This window comes from Rhinopithecus bieti, unplaced genomic scaffold (assembly GCF_001698545.2).
Source record: "Rhinopithecus bieti isolate Rb0 unplaced genomic scaffold, ASM169854v2 scaffold_48739, whole genome shotgun sequence".
Lineage (NCBI taxonomy): Eukaryota > Metazoa > Chordata > Mammalia > Primates > Cercopithecidae > Rhinopithecus > Rhinopithecus bieti.
The window spans coordinates 102,075-128,731 of NW_016820251.1; the positions used below are offsets into that span (position 1 = coordinate 102,075).

General features: G+C 36.0%; 1 protein-coding gene across 12 annotated transcripts in view; it reads right to left on the reverse strand.

The window, feature by feature from the left end:
* Positions 1-11,784: 11,784 nt before the first annotated feature.
* Positions 11,785-26,657, reverse strand: part of CSNK1G3 (casein kinase 1 gamma 3) — a 106,341-nt gene continuing 91,468 nt past the window's right edge. For 4 of the 12 annotated variants that reach the window (XM_017859740.1, XM_017859736.1, XM_017859731.1 and 1 more), the window contains 3 exons: positions 24,057-24,163; positions 23,457-23,480; positions 11,785-14,479 (listed from right to left, as the gene is read on the reverse strand). In XM_017859740.1, coding sequence (XP_017715229.1) covers positions 14,425-14,479; positions 23,457-23,480; positions 24,057-24,163 — 186 coding nt within the window. In that variant the 3' untranslated portion in view covers positions 11,785-14,424. The remainder of the gene's footprint in view (positions 14,480-23,456; positions 23,481-24,056; positions 24,164-26,657) is intronic. The other 8 variants (XM_017859739.1, XM_017859728.1, XM_017859730.1 and 5 more) reach the window with 3 other exon arrangements.

Here is a 26,657-nt window from a genome sequence, read left to right on the forward strand (position 1 = left end):
AGGGATAGCATTAGGAGATATACCTAATATAAATGACTAGTTAATGGGTGCAGCACACCAACATGGCACATGTATACATATGTAACAAACCTGCACATTGTGCACATGTACCCTAGAACTTAAAAAAAAAAAAAAGAAAAGAATTGCTTTTGCTGCATCCCAGAAGTTTTGATATGTTGTGTTTCCATTTTCATTTGCTCAAGGTATTTTTAAATTTTACTTGTAATTTCTTCATTGACCTATTGGTTGTTCAAGATGTTGATTTTTCATGTATTTGTGAATTTTTCAAAGCTCTTCCTGTTATTTTTTTGATACTATTGTGGTCAGAAAAGATACTTGATGTGATTTCAATCTTCTTAAATTTGTTAAGATTTGTTTTGTGACTTAATGCATGATCTAGCCTAGATAATGTTCCATCTACACTTAAGAAGCATGTAATTTCTGCAACTCTTGAATGAAATGCTCTGTATATATCTGTTAGGTCTATTTGGTCTAAAGTGGAGTTTGAGTCCAAAGTCTCAATGCTAATTTTCTGTCTGGATGATTTTTCCATTGCCGAAAGTGGGGTGTTAACGTCCTGTACTGTTACTGTACATACTATTATTGTCTATCTCTCCCTTTAAATCTGTTAATATATGTGTTGTATGTTTAGGTGCTCTAATGTTGGATGCATATATATTTGTAATTGTCATATCATGTCCTCCTGCAGATTAACCCCTTTATCATTATATAATGGCCTTTTTCATCTTATTTCAGTTTTTTACTTAAAGTCTATTTTGTCTAATACTCATCTAATATGCACCTAATATGCATCTAACACTTTTAATTTCCACGTGCATGTAGTATCTTTTTTCATCCCTTCTTTCAGTCTATGTGTGTCCTTACAGCTGAAGTGAGTCTCTCATTTGCAGCATATACTTAGATCTCATCTTTTTAAAAATCCCTTTAGCCATTCTGTGTCTTCTGATTGGATAATTTAACGTATTTATATTAAAAGTAATTATCGCTAGATGAGGACTTAACCACTGCCCTTTCACTTGTTTTCTAGTTGTTCTGTAGATTATTTGCTCCTTTCATTCTCTTTTGCTGTCTTCCTTTATGATTAAGTGTTTTTCTCTAGTAGTATGTTTTATTCCTTTTTTGTGCACATCTACCATAGGTTTTGCTTTGTGATCACAATGAGGCTTACCAAAAAAAAACTTATAATCAAAACAAGTTATTTTAAGGTGATAAATTAACTTTAATTAAAAAAAAAAACAACTTTACACTTATACTCCACTGCCCCTGACTTTGAATTTTATCATAATTTACATCTTTTGTATTGAATATCCCTTAACAAATTATTATAATTATTTTAATAGTTTGTCTTTTAATCGTCACACTAAAGGTACAAGTGATCTTTTTTTTTTTTTACCACGATTACAGTATTAGAGTATTCTGAATTTGATTGTATCCCTACATTTACTAGTGAGTTTTATACTCTCAGATGTTTTCATGTTACTCATTAGCATCCTTTTCTTTCAGCTTGAAGAACTGTCTTTAGCATTTCTTGTAAGACAGGTCTGATGATGATAAACTTCTTCAGCATTTGTTTGTGTGGGAAAGTATTTATCCTTTTCTCCTTCTTATTTTTTTTTTTTTTTTTCATTTTGAGACAGGGTCTCACACTGTCACCAAGGCTGGAGTACAGTGGCATGATCATGGCTCACTGCAGCCTCCGCCTCCCACGTTCAAGCGATTCTCCCGCCTCAGCCACCCAAGTAGTTGGGATTACAGGTATATGCCACCACACCGTGCTAATTTTTTGTGTTTTTAGTAGAGATGGGGTTTTGCCATGTTGGCCAGTCTGGTCTCAAACTCCTGGCCTCAAGTGATCCATCCACCTTGTCCTCCCAAAGTGCTGGGATTATAGGTATGAGTTGCCATGCCTGACCCTTCATTTATAAAGAACAGGTTTTCTGGGTACAGTATTCTAATTGGTAGTTGTTGTTGTTGTTGTTTCTTCCCTTCACCACTTTGAGTATATCATCTCAGTCTCCTGGCCTGTAAGATTTCTAGTGAGAAGTCTGCTGCTATGTGTACTGGAATTCCTTTATATGTTATTTGCTTCTTTTCTCTTGCTGCTTTCAGGATTCTCTATCTTAGATGTTTGACATTTTGATAATAATATGTCTTGAAGTAGCCCTATTTGGACTGAATCTGACTGAAGATCTTTGACCTTCCTATAATTAGATATTTATATCTTTCTCCAGGTTGGGAAAGCTTTTTGGCTATCATTTCTTTAAACACACTTTTTGTCCCTTTATTTTCTCTTCTGCTTCTCTAACTCCTATGACTCAAATATTTTCTCTTTTGATACGTTCTCACAAATCCCATAAGCTTTCCTCATTTTTTTTCATTATTTTTCCTTTTTCCTCTCTATTTATTTTGAAATAACCTGCCTTTGAGTTCACAATTTTGCTTGATCAGTTCTGCTGTTTATGTTCTCTATGGCATTTTTTATTTTGTTCATTGTATTTCTCAGTTTCAGGATTTCTATTTGATTTTTATTATTATTTCATTCTCTCTGTTAAATTTCTTGTTCTGATCACTTATGGTCTTCTTTTTATTGAATTGTTTCTCTGTATTTTCTTGAAGTTCGCTGAAAATGGTTACTTTCACTTCTTTATCAGGCAGCACAGTCATTCATCTCCATTTCCTTAGGGTTGGTCACTGGCACTTTATTTTGTCCATTTGGTGATAACATATTTCCCTGATTATTCTTGATCTTTGTTGTTCATTGATGTCTGAGCAGAGATTCTAGGTAAATCATCTGGCATGCTCTCTAAAGCTGGTACCACTGAAGAACCATTGAGACACTGAGGGATGCCCTGATCCTGGGATCACTGCAGCCATATGATGGCAGGCTGGGATCTCATGTCTGCTGAGGATATCATGGAGCTGGGATGTGACTGAAACTCACAGCTGCTGAGGTTTACCTTCCACTGGGGGTTGTCCAGAGCCCAAGGTCACTGTAGTAAGCTGTCGGCGATGCATACAGCAGACTGAGTTCACCTCATAGACGCTATGGGTTCCTGCTGATGCCAGGGCATGTCTGGAGGCTCGGTCTGCAGGAACTCCCCTAAAGTCAGGGGTTGTGGGAGGTCTGCCTGGTGCTACCTAACTTTAGGTTTGAAGACAAAATCCTATGCTCACTTCTCTTCCCTCCAATTTCATGATATCTTTTCACTTTGCTGCCTGGGGTTGGGAAAAGAGTGACATGGGTAACGTGAAACTGTCCTTTCTACTCCCTTCAATGCATTATTTTTAATAATTGTGCTATTACTGGCCGGGCATGGTGGCTCACACCTGTAATCCTAGCACTGTGGGAGGTTGAGGCAGGCAGATGGCCTGAGCTCAGGAGTTCAAGACCAGCCTGGGCAACATGGTGAAACCCTGTCTCTACTAAAAAGTACAAAAAATTAACCGGGCATGGTGGTATGTGCCTGTAGTCCCAGTTATTTGGGAGGTTGAGACAGAAGAATTGCTTGAACCCAGGAGGCAGAGGTTGCACCACTGCACTCCAGCCTGGGTGACAGAGCAAGACTCTGTCTCAAAAAAAGAAAAAAAAAAAAAAAACCTGTGCTATTACCAAGTACCATGATTGTTCACTCAACTCAGCTCCTGTGAAGATATTTTGTACATGGATAGTTGTTCAAACTGGTTTCTGCAAGGGGAAAGCACTAAAAAGTCCTGTTCTGCCATCTTGCTTTGCCTTCTTCCCTTCTTCTCCATTTCTTTTTTTAAACGTGAATAAAGGAGACATAATCTACTCTGCCAAACTGGTCCTCTTGCAGAATAAAGACTCAGCAGAAGGACAGTCTTGACCATGAAAGCTTACCAGTCCAGATGCCAGAACTTGTTTAATACATTTGGATGGAGATCTCTCTACATCTTTAGTACATAGCATAATACAAAATACAGAGTGCATAGTTTTCTGATTTCCTAAGCACTGCATAATAAGTTTAATAGTTCACATTAGTTAGGGCAGTACTTTTCAAGCATTTTTTAAAAGAAGAACCCATTTTGAAGCATTTTCCTGGAATCTTAGTGTAACAAAAGGAAAGAGAGGGTAACAGTAATAGAGTAGCTAAGAAAAGTGTAACAAATTGACTCTTTAGAAAGGTGCAGCAGGGTTAAAAGAAGTCAAAAAGGCTGATAATATTCCTGGGTGTGGTATTTCACTGGAAGAAGCTGCTGTTGACCAACAGACTTTCTAAAGCCTGGTTACTGAAGCAAGGCACTTGCTGATCAGCTGTTGTCTAGAAGCATGGGGCTGTCATTAACTTGCTTTCTTTCAGAAGACTAGAGTGAAGCTGTTGTTGACTAGCTTATTTTCAGAAGCATGGCCAAGGGATGGCATTGACTGATTTTTTTGTGTATTTATTAAAGTTATCTTAAATTAACAGCGGTTACTTGTTCACAACTTGGGGCTTTGGCTAAAATTCAAATAGCCTTTTTCTTTCTCAAATATAAGTACTTTCAAGTCTTAATCCCCACTTTTGGTATTCATTCAAACCTGCAGGAGAGATAAAGTATTGTTCAGATGTTTACTTGTGGAGGAATAATTTTCAGCTGCTGTTACCACGTAAGTAATTTAAGCATTCCACATTACTGTGGAGTAAAAATGGCTCTAATTGCCAATATTCTTGTAATTTACATATTTTAAAAAGGCCTAATAAATACAGGACATGTAGGGCACCCTGACAAAGTCAATACAGGATTCAGGACAAAATACTGTACAAGAAAGACATGATTGATTTTCTACCTATATGACATTTAAAATGAGATGTTCATTTCCAAGACTTAATTTAAGATGGCTAGAATGTAATGGTATAAGCATAATTGACATGTTAAAATGATTTTTTTTTTTTTTTTTTTGCAATGAGGAGGATGAGGGTGAAAAAAGAAGATAAAAATCACAAAAGGGATTGTTATATATACCATCTGGTTAGAGATGACCAAATGATTCACTCCAGAGAACTGAGCAGGAAGTCTGAAAACAATAACAAGAAGTCTTCACACTAATGCTTATACAAGACTATGATCAAGAAAACTTACATACAAATCAGGGTAGTGCAAGGAAGACATAGAAATCATTGACATGGTATGATGAGGTTTCTGACTGGAATACACACTTATGAGAAGGAAGAGGCAGAGGAGTATACTGAGAGGACGTATACTTGCAATGAAATTTAGTACACCCAAGGTAAATGCTGTCCGGAGCCATGAGGCCTGGAATTAGCCGACCTCTGTTGCTTGATCTCCGCAAAGCGGAGACAAGAGGGCACATTCCCGGGTTCTTTATTTACAAACCCTTCCCGCGAGCGCCCAAAGCTTTTCCCGCGCGCGCCTAAATTTCTCCCGCGCGCGCCAAAACTGTTCCCGCGCGCGCCAACCTTTCCCGCGCGAGCCAACCTTTCCCGCGCGCGCGCAAACATTTTCCCGCCCAGGAAGATATGCAGCCCAGGGCGCAGGTGCGATCTCGCGCCCGGGAAAAGTACAAACCCACGGCGCATGCGCGATTGTAATTTGAGAAGACCCGGCCCCCGTCACTGCCCTGGCCCAACCTCTTCCCCTGCCAGCCTATATAAGGCATGACCCTACACTCAATAAACGAGACTTGATCAGGCTATTTGTCTTGTTTCCATTTCTTGTGTTTTCTTGTCTCCTCCATTCCCACTCCCCCTTCCAGGGCCCGTTCGACTGTCCTGCAGGTCGGGACAAAATGCACTGTGGAAAATATTTGGGCAAAGAGAGGGTAAATTAAAATAGTACTATGAAAGTACATTACAAAATGCCAGGTCAAAGAAAATCAGTATTGAAGCACACAAGCCACTGCCTGACACGAGGTGTTCAAGAGGAGCATAAATACTAAACATAAAATTGAGTAGTGATAGAGACCCCCGATTGTCTGGAAATTTCTAGTTCTTATTTTACTTAAGCTAGAGTTTCTGATGTTCTCACTCCTTTGTGAGAGCTAAAAATCAATACAATATATCTCATGGAGATAGAGAGTTGAAGGATTGTTATGAGGCTTCGAAGGGTAGCGGGGAGGGAATGGGGTAGGATAAACTGAGGATGGTATTAATGGGCACAAAATATAGTTCGATCGAGGTGGGTATGGTGGCTCACACCTGTAATCCCAGAACTTTGGGAGGCTAAGGTGGGCGGATCACTTAAGATCAGGAGTTCAAGACCAGCCTAGCCAACATGGTGAAACCCCATCTCTATGAAAAATACAAAAATTAGCCCGGCGTAGTGGTGGCACACACCTGTAGTCTCAGCTATCGGGAGGCTGAGATAGGACAATCAGTTAAACCAGAAGTTAGCCGAGATCACGCCACTGCACTCCAGCCTGGGAGACAGAGCTAGACTCCGTCTCAAATACACAAACACACACACACACACACACACACACACACACACAGTTAGATCAAATGAGTAAGATCTAGCATTTGGTAGCACAAGGTGACTATAGTCAACAATAATTTATTACATATTTTAAAATAACTAAGAGTGGAATTGGAATGTTCCTAACACAAAGAAATGATAAATGCTTGAAGTGCTGGATACCTTAATGACCCTGACTTCATTATTACACATCGTATGCCTGTATCAAAACATCACAGGTACCCCATATAGATACCTATCATGTACTTGTAATAACTAAAACAAAACAAAACACTTTAAACCCAGAAACTCTGTAAATTCTTTATATGCCTAAAATCTAATCTTCCAGGAAACAGAGAAAGCAAAAATTGAAGCTACTATTCTGGACCACAAAAATGACCAGCAAGAGGAATGTGTTCATAAAGCAGAATGGTCGGCCACCTTGAGAGAATGTGAGCATCTCATCTTAGCTTTATGATAACCTTGTGAAAAGAACTCAAGACTCTGATTTCATTTCTGCAATGAAAAGTGATCCTAAAAAGAAAAAACGTTTGAGAAAACAGTCTCCTTTCTAACAAGCTCAGCTTTTAAAAGGATATAGGAAATAAATGTTAAAAAAATAAATAAATAACATCTTTAAGGTTTCGTATAAGCTGGAGATTCTTTTAATGCTAAAGCCAACAAAAAAAAAGAGCTTTATAATCTGTATGTGGAGCCATATGTAAAGGAAAGGCTGAGGAATGAGGAAGAGAATGTAAGGCTCAGCTTTTTTAAAATCAAGAATAATCTTTAGCCTTAAAAGTTAAGGGGGTGGGGGGGAAATGGCAAGAAGGAAATAAAATCCAAAACTAAATTCAATTCCTTTTTTGATAGCATAATGAGAATGACAGGGCATGGAAACAGACCAAATGGTTTACTTGGATTTCAGCAAAGCTTCTGATAAATTACTATTAGCTAATAGTAATTAAGTGGTGTTGAAGGATTCATACATTACAGAGAACATTTAGACATGTTATTGGTTCAATGGATTGATATTGACCCTAACATGGACTACAGCTGCTTCAGACAGGACTTTGCCCTGGCCCTCTCCTGTTGTCATTTTTATCAATAAGGGTATAAAATTAAATATTTTGAACTTGTTGATGTCATTAAGTGAGGCAGAATGGCAACTGTACAATGTGATAGAATTAGGGCCCAATATTTTTAAACACATAGGAATAATGGTGTCAGTCTAGGAAGACAAAGTCTAACACCAGACCTTACTCTTATCTTAAAGAGCAGAAGTGTACACATTGTATGAGAAATTAAGGTGTTGCTCAGTTTAAAATCGTACTTTTAATGAAGGTAATGGTAAATGCATTGAGCTATTATAAAGATCATCCACTAATCCTCAGAATCACCCTTCAAAGTAGGCATTATCTCCAGTTTAAGGTGAAGAAACAGGGTGAGTTAACTTGCCACAGTTCTCACAAGAAGTTTAAACTAAAATTAAATTCGTCTAATCCTGACATTTATGGGCTAAGGCTGCACACTGCTTCAACATCTAAGTTAATATGTGAGCTCATGTGATTACTAACTCCCTATGTACTGTGGTTGCATTTTCTGTAATATTTTAATTCTTGGTGCTATTTCAAAATGAAATTTTCTTTCATAAACAGAGGAGAAAAGGTCATCTTTTGGTAAGCAGTTTCACGCAATTAAGTAAAAACTAATTTACTTCAAACATTCAAATCTTTCCAGTGTGGCATAGACCAAACGTTGGCAAACTACGGTCTGCAGGCCGAGTCCAGCCCACCTCCTATTTTTGCTCAGTTCACAAACTAAGAATGACACTTAACATTTCTAAATGGTTGAAAAAAAATCGAGAGGGAATTTTAAGACACATAAAAATTATATGAAATTCAAATTTTAGTGTCCATAAATAAAATATTAGAACACAGCCATGTTCATTCATTTACATATTGACTATGGCTGCTTCCATGCTACAAAGGCAAGGTTGAATAATTGTGACAGTAACCATATGTGGTGCTTTCATTGTTTTGCACTGCTATTCAACATGCTACAAATCTCAGTGATGGCTATAAAACTCAACAGCATTTCAAGTGTCATACATATTGTCATACAGACATTTTATTTTTTATTACCAGTGCATATACATCATATCAAAAAAAGTTTTAAAAAGTGGACTTTGAGTGTTGCACTTTTAAGGCACAGTGGAGTGTGAATTGTCGTACAACTATATCGCAAAGCATTGTGTTTATTATGCAATGACACTTTCACTGTGCTAAAAAAAATATATTTGCAGACTAAGCACTCATCACAATATTCCCAACCCACAGGAAATCAACAGAACAATTAGAAAACTTAAAATGTAGTATCTTATCACAGCATAATCTACTAATTTAAAAAATTAGAATAAGGGTGTAACCAAAGTAACTTTCTGAGTGGCTCATTCGTTAGCCAAAGACAGCTATATACTGATGATGAGTTAGAGTTAATTCAATTGTGTTTGATTGTAGCAACCACAAAGTGGGCCCAGAGAAAAACTTCTTCATTACTACCAGCTTTTCACCAAGAATACTTGCTTGGAGACATGAGGGCACTGTGGCAACACCAACAGTCAATTAAAAAACAAGGTAAATGATTTCAAGTAGCTTTGTTTTGCTTTTGGTGAGTCAACAGATGTTACCAATACTGCCCAGCTGTATACTTGAGAAGTCAATGCTGAGTTTGAAGTGACTCAAGAACTAGCCTTTATGAATAGTCTGTATACAATAATTATAGGAAAGAATATTTCAAAGAAGTCGAGAAAACACCAATTTAGTACAACCTGAAGTAGAATCTAAGATGTGTTGCAATTCATGGTGGTAAAAATGTGTGAAGTGGCAAAAAAAATGCATAGTTGAATAAATTAGTCAATGGTTATATGCTGCGTTATTCATCAGCAGGTATTTGTGGGAAATATTTAAATATATCATGTCGTCGAACTAGTAAAGTCAATGGTAAATTTTATTCACTTGTGATCTTAATCATCATTGGTTCCATTTGGTTTTGTCAGAAATAGAAGTTGAGTATTCTGACTTGCCCAATTACATAGCGGTTTGATGTCAGCAGTAAAGTTCTTTGGTTTTGTTTGTTAGACACAGGATCTGTCGCCCACGCTAGAGTGCAGCAGCATAATCATGGCTCGCTGCAGCCTCGACTCTTGGACTCAAGACATCCTCCCACCTCAGCCTCCTGGGTAACTGGGACTGTGGGTGCATGCCACCATGCCTCACTAATTTTTTGTAGAGATGGGGTTTTGCCATGTTGCCCAGGTTGGAACGGTAGTTTTATTGTAGTTTTTTTAGCTCAGAACCAAGACTGAAATTGTTATGAACGAGGAGAACCACCCTCAAACGATTTTCAAACAGTGAATAGCTTTGGAAATTACTTTTGCTGCAAACTTAATAATGCTTTTTAATAAATTCAACCTACAATTACAAGGCAAAATGGCACTTACATATGAAACATACTGTACAAGGTAATTTTGATGGCAACTAATGTTGTTTAAATCACAAGTATTATCAAGCTGGCTTTATATATTTCCCATGCTATCAAGATAAGAAGCAAGATCTCCATTCCCACACAAACCTGTAGTGAACATATTTTCCAAGTTCCACTATAGTTCAAGCTGCACTACTGGACCTGAATGCAAGTGCAAAGGAAATTTTTCTATTTCAATATTCATTTAAATATACAATTGAGCATCCACCTAACCTTCAACAGGAAATGATTAATATGCAATGTAATGACAGCTAAAAGGCAAATAACAATAGCAGAATCTAATAGAATTCTATAAATACCTTCCAAATGATGAATATGATCAATTAAAATTACACAATCACAACTGATAACAGTACATGGATGTATCTATTTGAGAAGACGTTTTCAAAGATGAAATACAAAAAATCACATTATAGGCCAGCATTAACAAATGAATACTTGCAATTAATTTTGAACCCCAATTTAGTAAGATATCCCCTCAAAATCACTTGATTCTTATCATTAGTAGCCCTGTATCACAAAAAAAACATATTCAAGTATTAATATATTTTGAATTTTATCAATAAAATATATGTGAAAAGTTTTCTTCCTCATTACTTAAATATATAAAAGCCTCAATTTTGCCTTTTGGCTCACCAAGCCTAAACTTTACCAAAAAAGTTTCCAACCCCCTAGTCTGGAGAAGTGCCAGAGTGTCTGTCCATTTAAGTGAAATCAAAGTATAAATATCCCAATAAACAACTGGTCTAACAAAACCAGTTTTATATCCCAGTAATATTTCCTGATCATTCTTCTATATATAGTCCTTTCTTTGGTTATGATCCATGTAGTCTTATGAACAAGTAAATGTCCTAAGAAAATAATTTATGTGGGTCTATATTAGAGCTAGGCAGAGAAGAAATCAGTTATCCTGAATATCAGCAAATCTTTTTAATTGTATTTGCACTCTAGTAGAAAAAAATGTTCTTAACTCTTCTCAACCAGTTCCATCACCAATGTGTCTCCTCAAGGTCAAACCATGACTCAGGCTCAGCCACTGGGAGAACAATATTCCCTTGTCCATAGTAATTGGCTCAGGGGTGGGCACATCAACCAATAAGGGAATGTCAGTCTTAGGCTTCTGTTGGAGCTATTAAGAAAAATGGCCCTTTGTTTTTTGTTTTGCTGTGAATACTAAGATGGTGGATGGCCACTTTACTATGACACATAGAAAGTCTTCCTGATAGTGAAAACAGCAGGGTAGGAAAGCAAAACCAAAAGATATGGAGAAGATTCCTGTCTTAACTCCAGGATTAAGCATGTCTGAAGGCAGTCCTACCACTTGACTTTTCAGTTAAATGAGATAATGCACACTCTTATTGCTCAAGCCAGGTTAAATTTCTGTCACTTTCAATTCAAAGAGTTCTGACTAATGCAACTATACATTCGTTCAGATTGAAATCCCCATCTTAAGTCAAATTTTTCTAAATAGAACCTTTACAGTTATGTGTCATCTCCAGATCTTTCTCCTGCTTCTGAAGGTCTCTGCTGCTTAATGGACACAATATTCACAGGCTAAGAGAGGGCTGCTTTGCCTTATCTTACCTGTAGCATCCCTCCGTAAGTAGCATACCAGTAATGACATTTTGTAAAATCCCGTAAAGCACCTAGCACAATGATGAACTATGAGATACTGTTAGAAATATGGGCTCCCCATCTGCAATGATTTTAAAGTCATTCACTTAAAACTGGAATAATGCTTAATTTCTGTGAACATAATAGTATGATTCCATTCTCAAAAAGGAAAAATGATTCTATTTCCCTTAATTTATCAGAAGATGTATTTAACTATTGCTCTATTAAACAGTTCAGAGAAGTATAATTTTTTTTCAATATTAAAGCTTAGATCCTTCCTAGTGTGTGCTCTTTACCACTGGATTTCAAGAAAGCAAAACAAAACATAAACAAAATAACAAAAGCACATTCCTTTAGCTCTGCTTCTCATATATAACCGACTAAATAAAGCAAAATTTTAAAATTCCTATCTTAAATTAGGGAGTGACATTATTTTACCCATCATTAGAGGAAATGGGAAAGAGCAAGTTTAAAAAAACTACTTTTATTTTTTTTTTATTTCTTTTTCAGTTACATACTTTTAAACAGGGATGTGTTTCATTATTCAGACATTCAGGCAATGTTGACTTCATTAGTGTTGACAGAAAATAAGCATAAAAATGCAAAACATTGTTGGCTTAACCTGAACATACCTGCATTACCTATTATTGACCAGCCTGTGTTGCCAAAAGACTTATTCCTTGGCATTAAAATGGAGCACTTAAAAATATTGCTAAAAAGCAAATGTCTACACACTGGTCTTTGCAGCAAATAAGGGTATTTATACTTTTAAAATATTTTAAGTCCATAATTGGATTAATATACACACCTTCTTATGTATAAGGAGTTCAGATCATATAAACACTGTACAATCCAAAAAACCCTACTGAGAATAAAACTAAATAGGCTTATGATAAGAAATACAGATATTCGCATGTATTTACAAATATCATAGACACACAAATTTGGTCAAATACTGTAAAGAAAGAAGTGATTTCACATTATAATGGCCAAAACATCCATCTACCTTGCTTAAAGCAAATAAAAATATAAACTCAGTATGTAACTCCTGCAGTTTAAGACATATATCATGACAGTATACAGATAGATAGAATGGAAACTGTTGACCAAATTATACAGCAAATGCTTTCTAGGTTAAGTGTAGGTCTTTAAAATAAAAAGAGATCATTCACAGGATTCATAGCAACAATGAAAAACAATGTCCTGATTTGTGGTGTTCATGTGGGTGCCTAATTCATCAAAAAAATGCATTAAACTTTTGGCTAATAAGAAAAATAAATTACAAAGTACAATTAAATCCCTGTAAATGCAATAATGAAGTAAAAAAATGTAGATTTACTTTAATATACATCTTAAATGTTACCTTGAGACAATAAAAATAAATAAGCATGCCCGAAGGCACACACTTAAAGACAACGAAGAGACTGCATGGAAGGAGTAAGTAACAATTTTATAAATGAAAGATGAATATGAGATTTGTTCAAAATAATTATCCTTCTAGCCAGTCTTTGTTTTAACCCTTCTTGAGATTCTGGCTAGCAGAATGTGACAAAACTACATGTGTGTCTTTATGGCTTAAAACAAAGCATACTTGAAAGGTGGAATGGGCTTCCTTTTTTACAGAGTTGTTTTTGTTGTTGTTGTTCATATGCAGGCACTTCAAAAGACTATGGAGGCAAAGCACCTGACCCATCCTTTCCAAAATATTTTTCAATCAACAAAATTATGCTAAAGAGTAGGAAAATTCCAGAGAATCAGCAAAGTTGAATACAAGAGACTAATGTGCACAGAGGGAATAGAGTGACCCACTTTTTATTGCTGGGGGTCTTTTTTTATCAAAGAGCAAAATAATTACACAGACACCATTGCATGGCACATCCAAAGTTTTCTGCTTAAGGGAGAATGTAATCATTCAGCAGTAAGTTTCAGTGAGATTTCTTTAGGCTTCCACCTTGTACATTGCAACAAGGGTCACATTTACTACCTCTCCTTAGTGTATTTCTTTGTAACTCCAACATGTATCACTTTTTAAAGTATTCATTTCTTGCTGTCTAACATACATTATTATTTGGAAGCATAAAGTTACATTGTACAAATATTTTGCATTTTAAAAAATAAGCGCTTTTGCCACTTCTGCAACATAGTACTTCACATGGTGGTGCAACAAAAGCAGAGCACATTATTTACCACACTATACTTAAGATTCATTTTACCACTACCATCTGCGGAACCCATATTGCTTTTTCCTCAGTACCTCTGGGCAGTGACTGTACCATGATTTCACAGAGAGAATGTTAATATGACTTATGAATAACAGTACCATCAGTAACACTGAAATCAATGCAGATGTCACAAAATATGAACTTCTCAAGGAATAACTTCTTTTAAATATTTGGGCAACTCTGTTTTTCTCTGTTGTATTATCCACTGAGAAAGGAAATTCCTGTTTGATTATGTTCTTACAGAAGTTATAAAAAACCAGATTAGGTATACAACTGGTTGACACTTAAGATACTGTGTGCTTCCTGCAACAGAAGAACTTCTGAAAAAATGTTCTATAGAACTATATTAATCAATACCACCTCATTGGTCCATTCCATTCACTGATGGGCAAAGCACTCATGTTTTGACAAAACTTTAAAGCTTCCATAAAAGTTCAATTAGAAAAAAAAAAGAATGTAAGACAACCACAAAATGAAGTATGAAAGTATGACATTTTTGTTTCTAAGAGTGAGTCCTTAAAAATATATGTGTTCACTACAGAGATGATTTTAATCACAAGACAGCAGATGAATATGTAAGTAACTCCCCAGGATCTGTCTGTGTCCAGAGTCATTTGTGGCGCTGTATGGTTTTCCTTTTCCTTCGTTTGAAAAAACAGCAGCACCTGCAGATGAGGGAAACACTCTTTTTATTTTAAAAGCACTAAAATGTCACAAAGTTGACTGTATCATATTAACTTAAATGATCATAAAAAGCAACAGTCTAGTGCAAGATAAACAGTGATTACACCAATGAAGCATATGTATTAGTGAAAATATGGCAGAGTTATTACTATTATGTTTCATCCACATGCCTTTTAAGAATAGCAAGACATTCTATGCAACATAAAAAGGAGCCATTAAATTCAAAAGGTTTTTCACTAAGACTAACTGAGAATTTCATTCTATGCATTCTCACCCTTTCTCCCGGATATTTATATATGATTGTTGAAGCCATTAGGAAGACAATAATGATCCTAACATTGGAGAGCTTATTCTCACCAATAATCAGTTTAGACTCCAAAAATAAAAAGATACTCCAATATACACTAGTCAACATTTTCCATCATATTAAAAAAGTGAAAAACAGAAAACACATTTTATAGAATGTCAAGACTGGCAATTTTAAATTCTTTAAGAGTTAAAGAAGGTCAAGTTTATTGAAAGTTTAGTTAAAGTAAAAACTATGCTTAATATTTAAAGTAGCACAACTGAGGTGATTCCATTGTACAAGTCAAAACTGTATATGCAAAACAATATAATCCTGACATTTATTTCTAGGTGAAAAAAAATCTTGGCTGGGCACAGTGGCTCATGCCTGTAATCCCAGCACTTTGGGAGGCCAAGGCAGGAGGATTGCTTGAGCTCAGGAGTTTAAGAATTCAAGACTAGCCTGGGCAATACAGCAAGACCCCATCTCTAAATTTCTCTCTCTCTTTAACTATATATACACATACACAAATATCTCTAAATATATATACACACACATATAAATGTACATACATATATTATACACACACACACACACACACACACACCCACACATGCTGGACATGGTGGCATCCGCCTGTTGTCCCAGCTCCTTGAGAGGTGGAGGCGGGAGGAATGTTTGAACTATGATTGTGCCACTGAACCCCAGTCTGTGTAACAGAACAAGACCCTGCCTCTAAAAGAAAAAGTTTAAAAAAAAAAAAAAAAACTAGATGTGATCCTTGAGAGAACTAGTTTCTCTCACAGTAAATTCTTCTAGTCATGAGGAGATGCAACACATCAAGGCTGCTGTGGGAAAATGCTGTGGTCTGGTATGAAATGAAAAATGAGAATCACTGATCTGCTCCCGCCAAAAAAAAAAAGAAAAAAAATTAAATACACACCTATCTTAAAAGCCTCACAGTCTGAGTCAGTCTATTAGAATATACAACATGACAACACTACATATAGTTAGGCACCTTTTCTTTTAACCTTTAAACAGTCAACCCCTTGCTAACATTGAGTTTACTTTTGGCACAGACAAGCATGGTTGGGTATCCCTGATGTCCACTGAAACCCTCTGTGGGTGTGTGGGCATGTTTATAAATCACATTTTGTAATAAAAGCAAAGTATATTTATACACATGGTGATTTCATTACCGAGAGCTCCCAATTCAGACTGTATATAATATGACCTTATAAAGATGTTTCTATAATTCTTACCAATCTATATTCATAAAAGAATAGCTTTGGCCCGGCGCAACGGCTCATGCCTGTAATCCCAGCACTTTGGGAGGTCAAGGTGGGTCGATCACAAGGTCAGGAGTTGAAGACCAGCCTGACCAACATGGTGAAACCCTGTTTCTACTAAAAATACACAAATTAGCTGGGCGTGGTGGTGGGCACCTGTAATCCCAGCTACTCAGGAGGCTGAGGCAGAAGAATTGCTTGAACCCAGGAGGTGGAAGTGGCAGTGAGCCAAGATTGCACCATCGCACTCCACCCTGGGCAACAGAGTGAGACTCTTGTCTCAAAAAAAAAAAAAAAAAAAACAGCTTCAGGTGTCCCATCCGGCAAAAGATTACAGAATATAACATAACTTCTAGATATGTTTTATACACTTCCGTGAAATAAATGTAAACAGAAATCTACATTGTCCAGTTAAATTACATAATCTCTCTACCCACATTATCTTTAGTCAAAAATAATTTTAAATTATTTATTGTGATTTCTGCCATAATTATGAAACCACTATGAGGGTACTGAAAACCAAATTACACAACTGCATTTTTAAAGTAAACCAAACAGTATACATCGACTAGACCATAGAATGTAAATAATAAAGATTCAACTAGAAATATGTGTAATGATGAATGTTTATCAACTTTACTCTCATGGAGGTGACTAGCAGAAAGAACGGAAATGGATTACCCAGTCAAGAGCCTAGAGAAGAGCTGCCACAATACAAGACTACAGATGTAAGAGATTTGTTCTGGATTTAAAAAAATAAGTCAAATTTATTTTTAACTGTCAGCTACCTAATATTTCTCAAATCTCAATTACTTTCTAAAAAATAAAATCCTTTACTCCAAATGAACCTTTAAATTTAAGACTTAGAAAAGAGAAGAAAATATCCAAATGGCAGAAAGCAAGACATAAAATAGGTATTTAGAAGTGACAGACCAAATACTTAGAATATTAAATTTAATAATATAGCCATATTTCAATTGAAATTTATTGTTTGATATAAAATTCCTTTAATAATGCTCACTATTCTTAAACACTGTCCTTTCAAATTCCAAAGTAGATTCTTTCAAAATTTTCTAAAGTTGTATTAGCCCTTTGAAATGGGTAATTTAATGTAATACACATTTTGATGAACAAGACCAAGTCCTAGATTTTCTACACTTGTATCAGCAATTTACTTTGCTTAGCTTGTATTTCCAGTACTGAGAGTTCTGAGAGTTGAGATCTTTACACTTAAGTAATCTTTCCTTCAACAGTGTTTTACTGAACTATGCCAAGCATTTATTTGAAACTAAACAAGAGTTTCAAATAAATTCTAATGGCCCTTAAATTCAAACACAATCTAAAAAGGACATCTATTTTAAATAAATCCCACTAAATAAAGAACACGTCCTTATAACAGATTTGCAAAGTATAGCTGGCATGCTATTAAAGTTACTACCACCAGAGGACAGCATTGCCTTATGTGATACAAATGCATCCAAACAGACGAGAGAGGTTCTAAAAATAGGATATATTTACAGAAGTTAGGAAGTCAATTGATGTTTCAACCTTATGGCTTATATCTTAAGATAAAAGCAATTACTGAAATAGCTAATTTATAGTCTTAGTGACTAAGAAATCAGGTCTCATCTCAATTGCTTCCTCTTCCCCAGCACTTAATCTGAAACAGTGCTGCTCCCATGTAGCCACTTGATCACACTATTGTTTTATTTTTCTGTAATAACTTACTCTTACTTTGAAATTATTTTGCTTATTATCTGCCTTTGCACTAGAATTTAAGCTTCATAAAGGACTGCTCAGTTATAGCCCAACAAACTGGCACAAAGTTAGTACTTATTTAATGGTGGTCCTCTCACTTCAGCCTCCTGAGTAGCTGGGACTACAGGCACCCAGCTGGCAATTTTTTAAAAATTATTTTTAGTGGAGACAAGATCTCACTATGTTGCCCAGGCTGGTAACAAATTCCTGAGCTCAAGTAATCCTTCCACATCAGCCTCTCAAAATGTGAAGCTACATCTCTACTCTAAAATTATTTGGGAATAAATGCTAAGTCCTACTTAAGATGAACTTTAGAAACAACTTTAGTTTCTTTAAATACAATTAGGCAACAAACAGGCAATCAAAACGGATCAAAGTCCGAAAACAACAAAGGCTTTTGCTATTGACATCGCACCACCATTTCTCCTTTGTTCATTGCCTTTTTCTTCATCTATTTGCCTTGTCTTCCTGGATATATGTCATGTACTTTCTTCTCTCAAATCCACCCAGAAACTGAAGCATGTTTCCCTATCTGGATACGATGTTCTTATTTATCCCTTCTAAGATGACTTATTGCTCACCCTTTGGTTGGGAGACTGTTGGTACCTCCTAGACCTACCCACGTAGGACTCCAGAACCTACCTTCTCCTGACCTGGGTTGATGAGTGTACAAAAAGTATCTTTTATGGCATCTAATCTTTAATTCTTTCACAAAGAATATTTCCCCTTAAGGTTTAAACCTGAAGCGTAATTTCGTATCTGTGGATCTCTTGATTTAAAGAAAAAACAAGGAACCATTTAGCTAAGCAAGAAGAGTTTAGATCAGAGAACAAGATCATCTACAAAATTACTCCAGCCAAAAGCCTGCAGGCCCATTTTCATCTCCAACTTCTTCCTCCCTGTCCACTTGCAATTAGTCCCTTAAGTCTGAAATGACTTTCAAAATTTTCCCATCTTCTCATGTTGGCTTAGTTCAGAACTTTTCAACTTGCCTCCACCACTGCTAAGTGCCTTTTAAAGGACTTCCCAGTCTAAGTCTCTCCTCTCTCCAATCTGTCATCCAAACTGCCCCCATCATACATAAGGCCATGCCTTTTCCTCTTAAATCTCATCAATGATTCCACATTGACTAAAGCATTAGGCTCACACAGCTCTTCGGAATTTGGTTCTCAACCTACTTCCACCCTCCTCTTAGTATCATCCTCCATTAGGCTTCCTTCCCAGGTGGCCTATACTATGGATGGAAGGAAGGGAAAAGTAAGAAGCAAAAAATCTCCTTGCCATTCCCAGAATACGCCAAGTGGGATTTCTTACCTCTGTATCTTTGCACACGCTCTTCTTTCCACTTAAAATCCATTTGCTCTCTCCCAAAAGAGTTACAGTCTCTGTCACTTTGTATTACAATTTTTATACCTCTCTCTTCCTCACTGAACTGATCTCTTGAGGAAACATATTATTCTTTACTTATCCTTACAGTTCTAGAGACTATCAAACTCCTGAACACTCAGTATTATAGAAACCAAACAAATGGTCCCATACTGTAATCTTAAAACATTTTTTAAGGAACAGTTTGTTTACCAGAGACTACTAACCCAAAATATAAATTCTCCATCTAGTTTCATAGGAAAACTTAATTTATATTCTTAAACCATTTTCTGCAATCTGTTGAACCCCAGGAAGTGACATAAGCCTCATAACTGCAGCCAAATTAATTTTCCTAAGGATCAACCTCATCATAGGTTCTTGGCTTAAAACCACATGCCATTTCTTGGCTTCCTTTCTTGTGCTGAGAAAGATAATGTCCAAATTTGTTTACTGGCTACCAAGGCCCTTTGAGATTTGGGAAATTAGCCTATCTCAGTTTTCATTAACGTGTTCATATATTCTCTGCCTGCATGAGTTACTCCTCGGACTGGTTCAATTCTTTCCTTGCTCCAACCTCTTCTCTCTGACTCCTTCCACCCATTTCCCTTTCCCTTGCCAAATCATTCTCATCTTTCAGAACTAGTGTAAATGCATCCTTACCCATGAGGACTTCTCTGATCTTCCCAACTAGGAGGACATACTCCATTTTCTGAACTCCAGTAACAATTATCCCTCTCCTACATGATTAGCAATCGTGTAATACTTTGTATTAGACCAGTGATCCTTAACCCTGGCTGCTTCTTAGAGTCACCTGAGAAGTTTTTTAAAAATACTGATAACCAAGCCCCACCATAGACCAACTAGTAAAATCAGAAACCTTAAAAATACAGCCCAAATATTAGTACATTTTAAAAACTCCCTAGGTGACTATAATGTGAAATCAAGGTTGAGAACCATTGTATAAAAGTTGTTGGTATACGTTCCATCCAACCTAATGGTATACAAACTTTGACATACCTTAATAATCATCATATTATCAAACACACGATAATCTGTTCAGTAAATGTTGGAAGAGGGAAAGAAAGAAAAAGAATAAAAGACGGTTTCATACTACTTAAAAAGTAAATACTTAAACTAAATTATTTTGTTCTCCTAAATACCTGGAATGAATGATGAAGGTGCTATCCTTTGTATCACCTGTCTTAAAATTCTCAACTACAGTAAACAAGAAAGACAAAACCTCATTACTAATGAAGCTAATTAGCTTTTCTATCATTTTCCATATGGGAGAATGAGTATTTTCCATCATTTGGAAATCAAATATTTACCCCAATAAGGTACTATTCTCAGGAAACATGAGGATGCTAAAATGTGCATTATAGAATACATTCTACTTAATGGGGTGGGGTGAGAAGGATCTCTGCTAATTATAGGTAAGATGAAAGATGAAAAAGAAATTCTGAAAGAGAATTCTAAGCACATCCCTAGTTATGTGTCAAATGGTGGCAGAGAGAAGTGTAAGATGCAGTTTAGAAAAGGAGCTGGGTATGGTGGTGTGCACCTATAGTCCCACCTACTGGGGAGTCTGAGGCAGGAAAATCGCTTGAGCCCAGTAGTCCAAGGCCAGCCTTGGCAATATAGCAAGATTCCTCTCTCTTAAAAAAGAAAAAAACATGCCCAAATTTCTTAGTCACAGATTAAGAGGATATGAGGAACACAATAATAAACTTGTAGAAATGTTAGAATAAACGTAAAGAAAAAAATCTTGTTTAAATAGAATGTTTAACCAGCAAAGAGGTAGGAAAGTTCTGAGGATTTCTGTAACCTACCTAACCCACCTGACGTAAGGCTTCACTGAATCATGAGTTGCTATACTTTTTTTAAAACAACCATTTTATTAAGATATTTTTCACGTTATAAAATTTATCCTTTCAAAGTATATAATTCAGTGTGTTTTAGTATTCACAATTGAGCAGCTATCACCACTATCTAATTTCAGAACATTTCCATCACTCTATAAAGAAATCCCATCCTCCTCTTCCCTGCCCTGGGCAATCACCAATCTTTTGGTGCCTATATATTTGCCTATTCTGGACATTTCATTTAAATGAAATCACATAACATGTGGCCTTTTGTATTTGGCTTCTTTCATTTAGCACAATGTTTTCAATTTCATTTCTTTATATTGTCAAATGGCAGTCCATTGTATGGGTATACCACACTGTTAATTATTTAGTAATTATTTATTAGGACACACAGCCACTAGGAATCTAAGGATGGAAAAAATCCTTGTTTTCAAGAAATTCAGTAAGTTTCAAGAAGTGGAAAGTACATAAAGAGGATAACATAGCAAAGGCAGATGTAAGGACCCAATGCTATATAAAGTTCAGAATGGAAAACGGAGTTGCAAAGATAGGCAGGGGCCAGACTATGACAGGTATGAGAGGCCTTCACGCCATGCCAAGAAATTTGGACATGATATGGCAGGCAATGGAGAACACTTCCTATAGGAACAGCCTTCCCACCACTTCCTTCTTTCACATCCTCCAGTGTCTACAGATAGGGACCCAAACACACACCCACACTCATCCCAACTACATAAATTACTATGCCATTCTTCAGAGCCACCTTCCATCAAGTATTCTCTGATCATCCATGTCAGCAAGTAATCTTTATCTTTACAAACTCTAACCATTTTTTAAAATACCTTTTTCATAGTATTAATCATATACCGACATATACTAGTACAACTGCAATCTTCCTGCTGGCTTGTACTTAAGAACAAGGACAGTATTAGGTATTTCGGAAACCTCAGCAGTGTAACTGCTGAATGAATAAATGGATAAATTTAATAAATTTGATTAAAAGCAAGTCTCCAGGAGGATGTAAACACAGAACTGCTAGTTTCAGTGAAAAGTGTGGGTATGGAAGTAAAAATATAGGACACAGATAAAAGAGGCACAGGCCCAAAAACAGAGATGAGAAATGTCACTGGCAGCTGGAAGAGAAGAAATAAACAGGGGCAATAATAGCTATTGAGTACCTGCCGTGTGCCAGACAAAACACCAGGGCTTTATCACATTTAATTTTCTCAACCTATGAAGTAGGTATTATTAACTTCATTTTACAGAAAAAGAAACAAGCTTTCTTGAAGGTAACAAATCAGTGGCAGAAACAGGATTCTAAAAGCTATGTTTAACTGCAAAGGACATGTGCAGTCCAATCTGTCACACCACCACCCTACTTTCCTGTCTTAGGATTGTACCTAAAATTCACAAAGATAAGCTGTTGTTTTATCTCTGATTTAAAACACACAAGTAAGACTATACTTTCAGGGATTTATTTCTGCGGTTCACAAAAATATGAAACTATACAGCTAATTATATCTTGAAATACACTAGTCTTAGTCATACTGCCAATACATTCCATAGTCAAAAGTGATTAAAATGGATTCTTAATCACTGCTCTTTAAGAAAAAAATCCACGAAAGATTCCTAATTTTCAGCCAGCAAATGAGCATTATTTTGAAAATTATATAAGGTGCCTTTAGAAATAAGTAAAATATTTCAAAATTTACTAAACTAAGCAACTTCCTTTATTCACTCCCAGTCTGACTCAAAATTTGTCCTGAAACTGACAGAAGCATTTTAAGCACAGTATTACAACTAAAGGCAAATGTCAGAAAATAATTTAAATCCCCAATTATTTCTACTAATATTACTTTCCATAATATCTGCAATTATTAGTAACTATTTAGATGAGGATTTTTAAAATGGCTTTCTCACTACAAGGTTATCATGAAATTTATCAATATTGTATTCAAGGGCAATGATAATTGGTTAGTAAATGAAATACTGTTTTAGTGATACTACTGTGGGGGATGAGATCTGTTACATGTATTTAACAATTGCAAACAGAAAAAAGAAAGCTTAATGCAAAAATCTATCTATTTAAAGAGCAAATAAAACTAAAACAAATGCACAAGCACAAGCAGGGTTGGTGTATCATCTATGCAATTAAAAAGTGGCCCCAAATCTATGTCACTTAAAGTAAAAAAGTTGCAGCAGGCACAAGAGCTCCTCAAACAATTATTTCTTGTTTTTTCTGAGCTATCTTAATGATATCAAATACTTTTGAATAACTTTTACCAATTATAATTGCTGTGTTGAGAGTTTTGTTTTCAAAATACACAAAATGATGCTAAATATTTGAAATTACAGTCAACGGAGCTATTTCTGCCTGCCTACACTTGAGACTCACCACATGTTCAACACTTTCTGGCAGCTATACACACACAAAAAAAATACAAGGAAAAAAAAGAGAGAGACAGAGAGAGAATCAGAAACAGCCGCACATTGAAATATGCCAGGCATTGTTTGTCATACTTAAATTTTTTTCGCAAGTGCACTTGATTTTTTTTTTTTTGGGGGTTATAATTTATGTTTTGAAAAAGCTAATTTCAAAATATTAAAACATGCATTTTATAAGAATGATTTATTGCTTATGCTCTACAGAAAAAAGACTGATAGGTACCCTCAATAAGCCTTCTCTGTGGCATCAACACTCCGCTAAAGACACTCAACAACGGCTAAAAATAACGCTGGTTAATGTCTACAATAAAGAATTTGAAAGCACAGTTCTTAAAATAGTTCTTGATTCATGAAATGATATTACCTGAATCACGAACCTGTTTTAAACTTATTCTCTAGTGATTAAAATAATTAATGCATGGACAGCTTGTTTTGCATGCACGCTATTCCCTAAAAAAAATTTCCTGAAATAATTGTATGTAACTATAAATCTCAAACATGCATAATTTAAAAACAGAGAGTTACTAAAACAAGTAAAATAAACACATACTTGGTTTCATCCATCACTTCTACTTCAGTAGGGGCTGTGATGGGTGCATTTGAACGTCCTGCGGTGGGGTCATCTGTGTTTAACTCTCCATTTGTAGAACTTACAACCTGTTTAAAAAAATTTTTTATATATATATATGTACACACACACCCATAAATATACATACATACTAAATAGGTTATACAAGGATAAACATAATTAAGGTTAAAGTATTTCAATTAGAAAGTTAATGTGAGGAACAAAACAATAGCAACATTTTCAAAACTAAATACAGTAATAGGTCTAGCATTTTATTAAAGATCAAGGTCATCTAGTATGTGCTTTTCAACTTACTTCCTTTCCTTTTCGAAATCTCTGTCTTCTGTCTTCTTCCCTCTGGTTTTTAAGGCTAACTCCTACATGTATGTCTCAATCAGTTTCCTCTTGTGTGCTTATGTCCTTTGGCACCTTGCTATATCATTAATTACTTTCCTTGAATATTGAAAAACTTCAATATTACGCCTTCTAATGGACCCTTCACTTCAATCTGCAATTATGCTCAAGTCTCCATTTCAAACTGCCCGTTTAAATAGAGACAACACCATCATTCACCCAGTTGTTCAAATGTAGGGGTCACTGTGATTCCTCTTTAAAAACCACATCTAATCCATCAATGGCAGATCCTGTTAAATCCTTCTCCAAACATATCCCATATCTAATCAGTTCTCACCATCTCTATTAATACAAGGACTCCAGTCCAAGCCACTATGATATCTTATGTGATTAAGAGCAAAAACCTATTATCTAGTCTTCTGCTTTGTCCCCCACTCAAAAGTATTGTCCACACAGCAATCAGGGTGCTCCTTTTAACATGCAAATCACATCACATATAGCTCCCTGCTTAAAACTCTCCAACTGTTGGCTTCCCGTTTCACTTAGAATAAAAAATCTATACTCCTTACACAAATTGACAAAGTCCCACATGATGTGATGCCTGCCTACCTCTCTGATCTCACATCACCTTCTCTGAAGCTCACTAGCCTCCATCCAGTATGTCAAGATTCTTCCCACTTACAGGCCTTGGCATTATCTATTGTCACTGCCTGGAATTCTCTTCCTACTTATTAGCTGACTTCTCATCTTTCAGATTCTCAAAGAGCATCTCTGAGACAGGCCTCTTCTATCACACAGCTAAAAAGGTCTATGCTGACACAGTCTTTTATGTTACACCCTATTTTAAATTCTTTGTACAGTATTTATCAGTGTTTGGGTTTTTCTTATTCGCTTGCTCATTTATTTGTTGTATTTCTTGACATCCGTCCCTACCTCCATTAAAATTAAGCTCCAGGGCAACAGAGACCTTGTATTGTTTCCTGCTATGCCTGGCACAGAATAGGCACTCAATAAATATTTGTTGAAATAAATGAATGCATGTACGCATGAATGAAATCCTGAAACAAGATAAAAATCATGAGGAAATTCCCAAATTCTCCCAAATTCTCTTGTTTCTGCAAATTCACCTTATTGTCCTATTTCTTCCTTTTCCCTCATCACTAAACTTTTTGGAAAAAAAGTATATAACTCACCACTTCCATTTTTATAAAATTTTCCATGTGTTTATTCCTTTACTCCTTGCAATCAGTTCTCCAACCCTACATAAGAACCCTAATAAGAGTTATTTTAAAGGTTACCAAAAATGCCTAGAAAATGTATTCAGGACACTCTCCTCGGTGCCTCATTTTCTTGTACATCAAATCACTTGGCAATAGCTGAAAATTCTGGAGTAAGATGGGTCTAGACTCAAAGCCTAGCTCTACCACTTACCAGCTATAAGACTCTGGGAAAGATACCTTACCTTGCTAAACCTCAGTGTTCTCAAGTATGAAATGGTGAACAGTAGCATCTAATTAACAAAGCTGATATGAGGGTGAGATGAGATCAATACATAAATGTCAACATATAAAGCACAGTGCCAGGAATATGGGAAGAGCTCAATAAATGGTGGCCACCATTATTACTATGTTTCATCTATAATCATGGCTTCAACTATCACCTCTAGGTAAAGGACTCCCTAGGCCTAACTACTCACCCATATCCTCAGTTTGCTAAGCCAAGTTTGGCATCTCAAACTCTGCATTTCTGAAGGAAAATTTATCCTACTCCCTCTGAAATGTATTGCTCTTCCCATGGCTCCCATTTCAGTTAAAGCCCTCCCATCTTCTAGACTTCCAGACTCAAAAATCTAAGAATTCTCTTTGATGCCCCTCCTACTCACTACGTAATCTCTTTAAATGAAATAAAAGGTTAGCAACCCTGGCATGGGCTACAGAGTTGACAACTGACTATTAGACTTAAAAGCAGTATTTATAGTACATTATATTTTTAAAACTTAATTAAGTTCTTACTTTAATCTACAACATGCTAGGCACTGTTCTAGGTATTTGGAATACCAAAGTAAGCAAGATAAACATCCCTGTCCTTGTAGACCTGACACTTTAGTGTAGAGAAACAGGACCCTCTCCATTTCCAAGGAAAGTATTAATAACTACAAATCAACCAACATATTTGAGTTAACTTAAGAATAGTGGAAATTCAGTTTCCTATATCCTATATGGAGTAAGT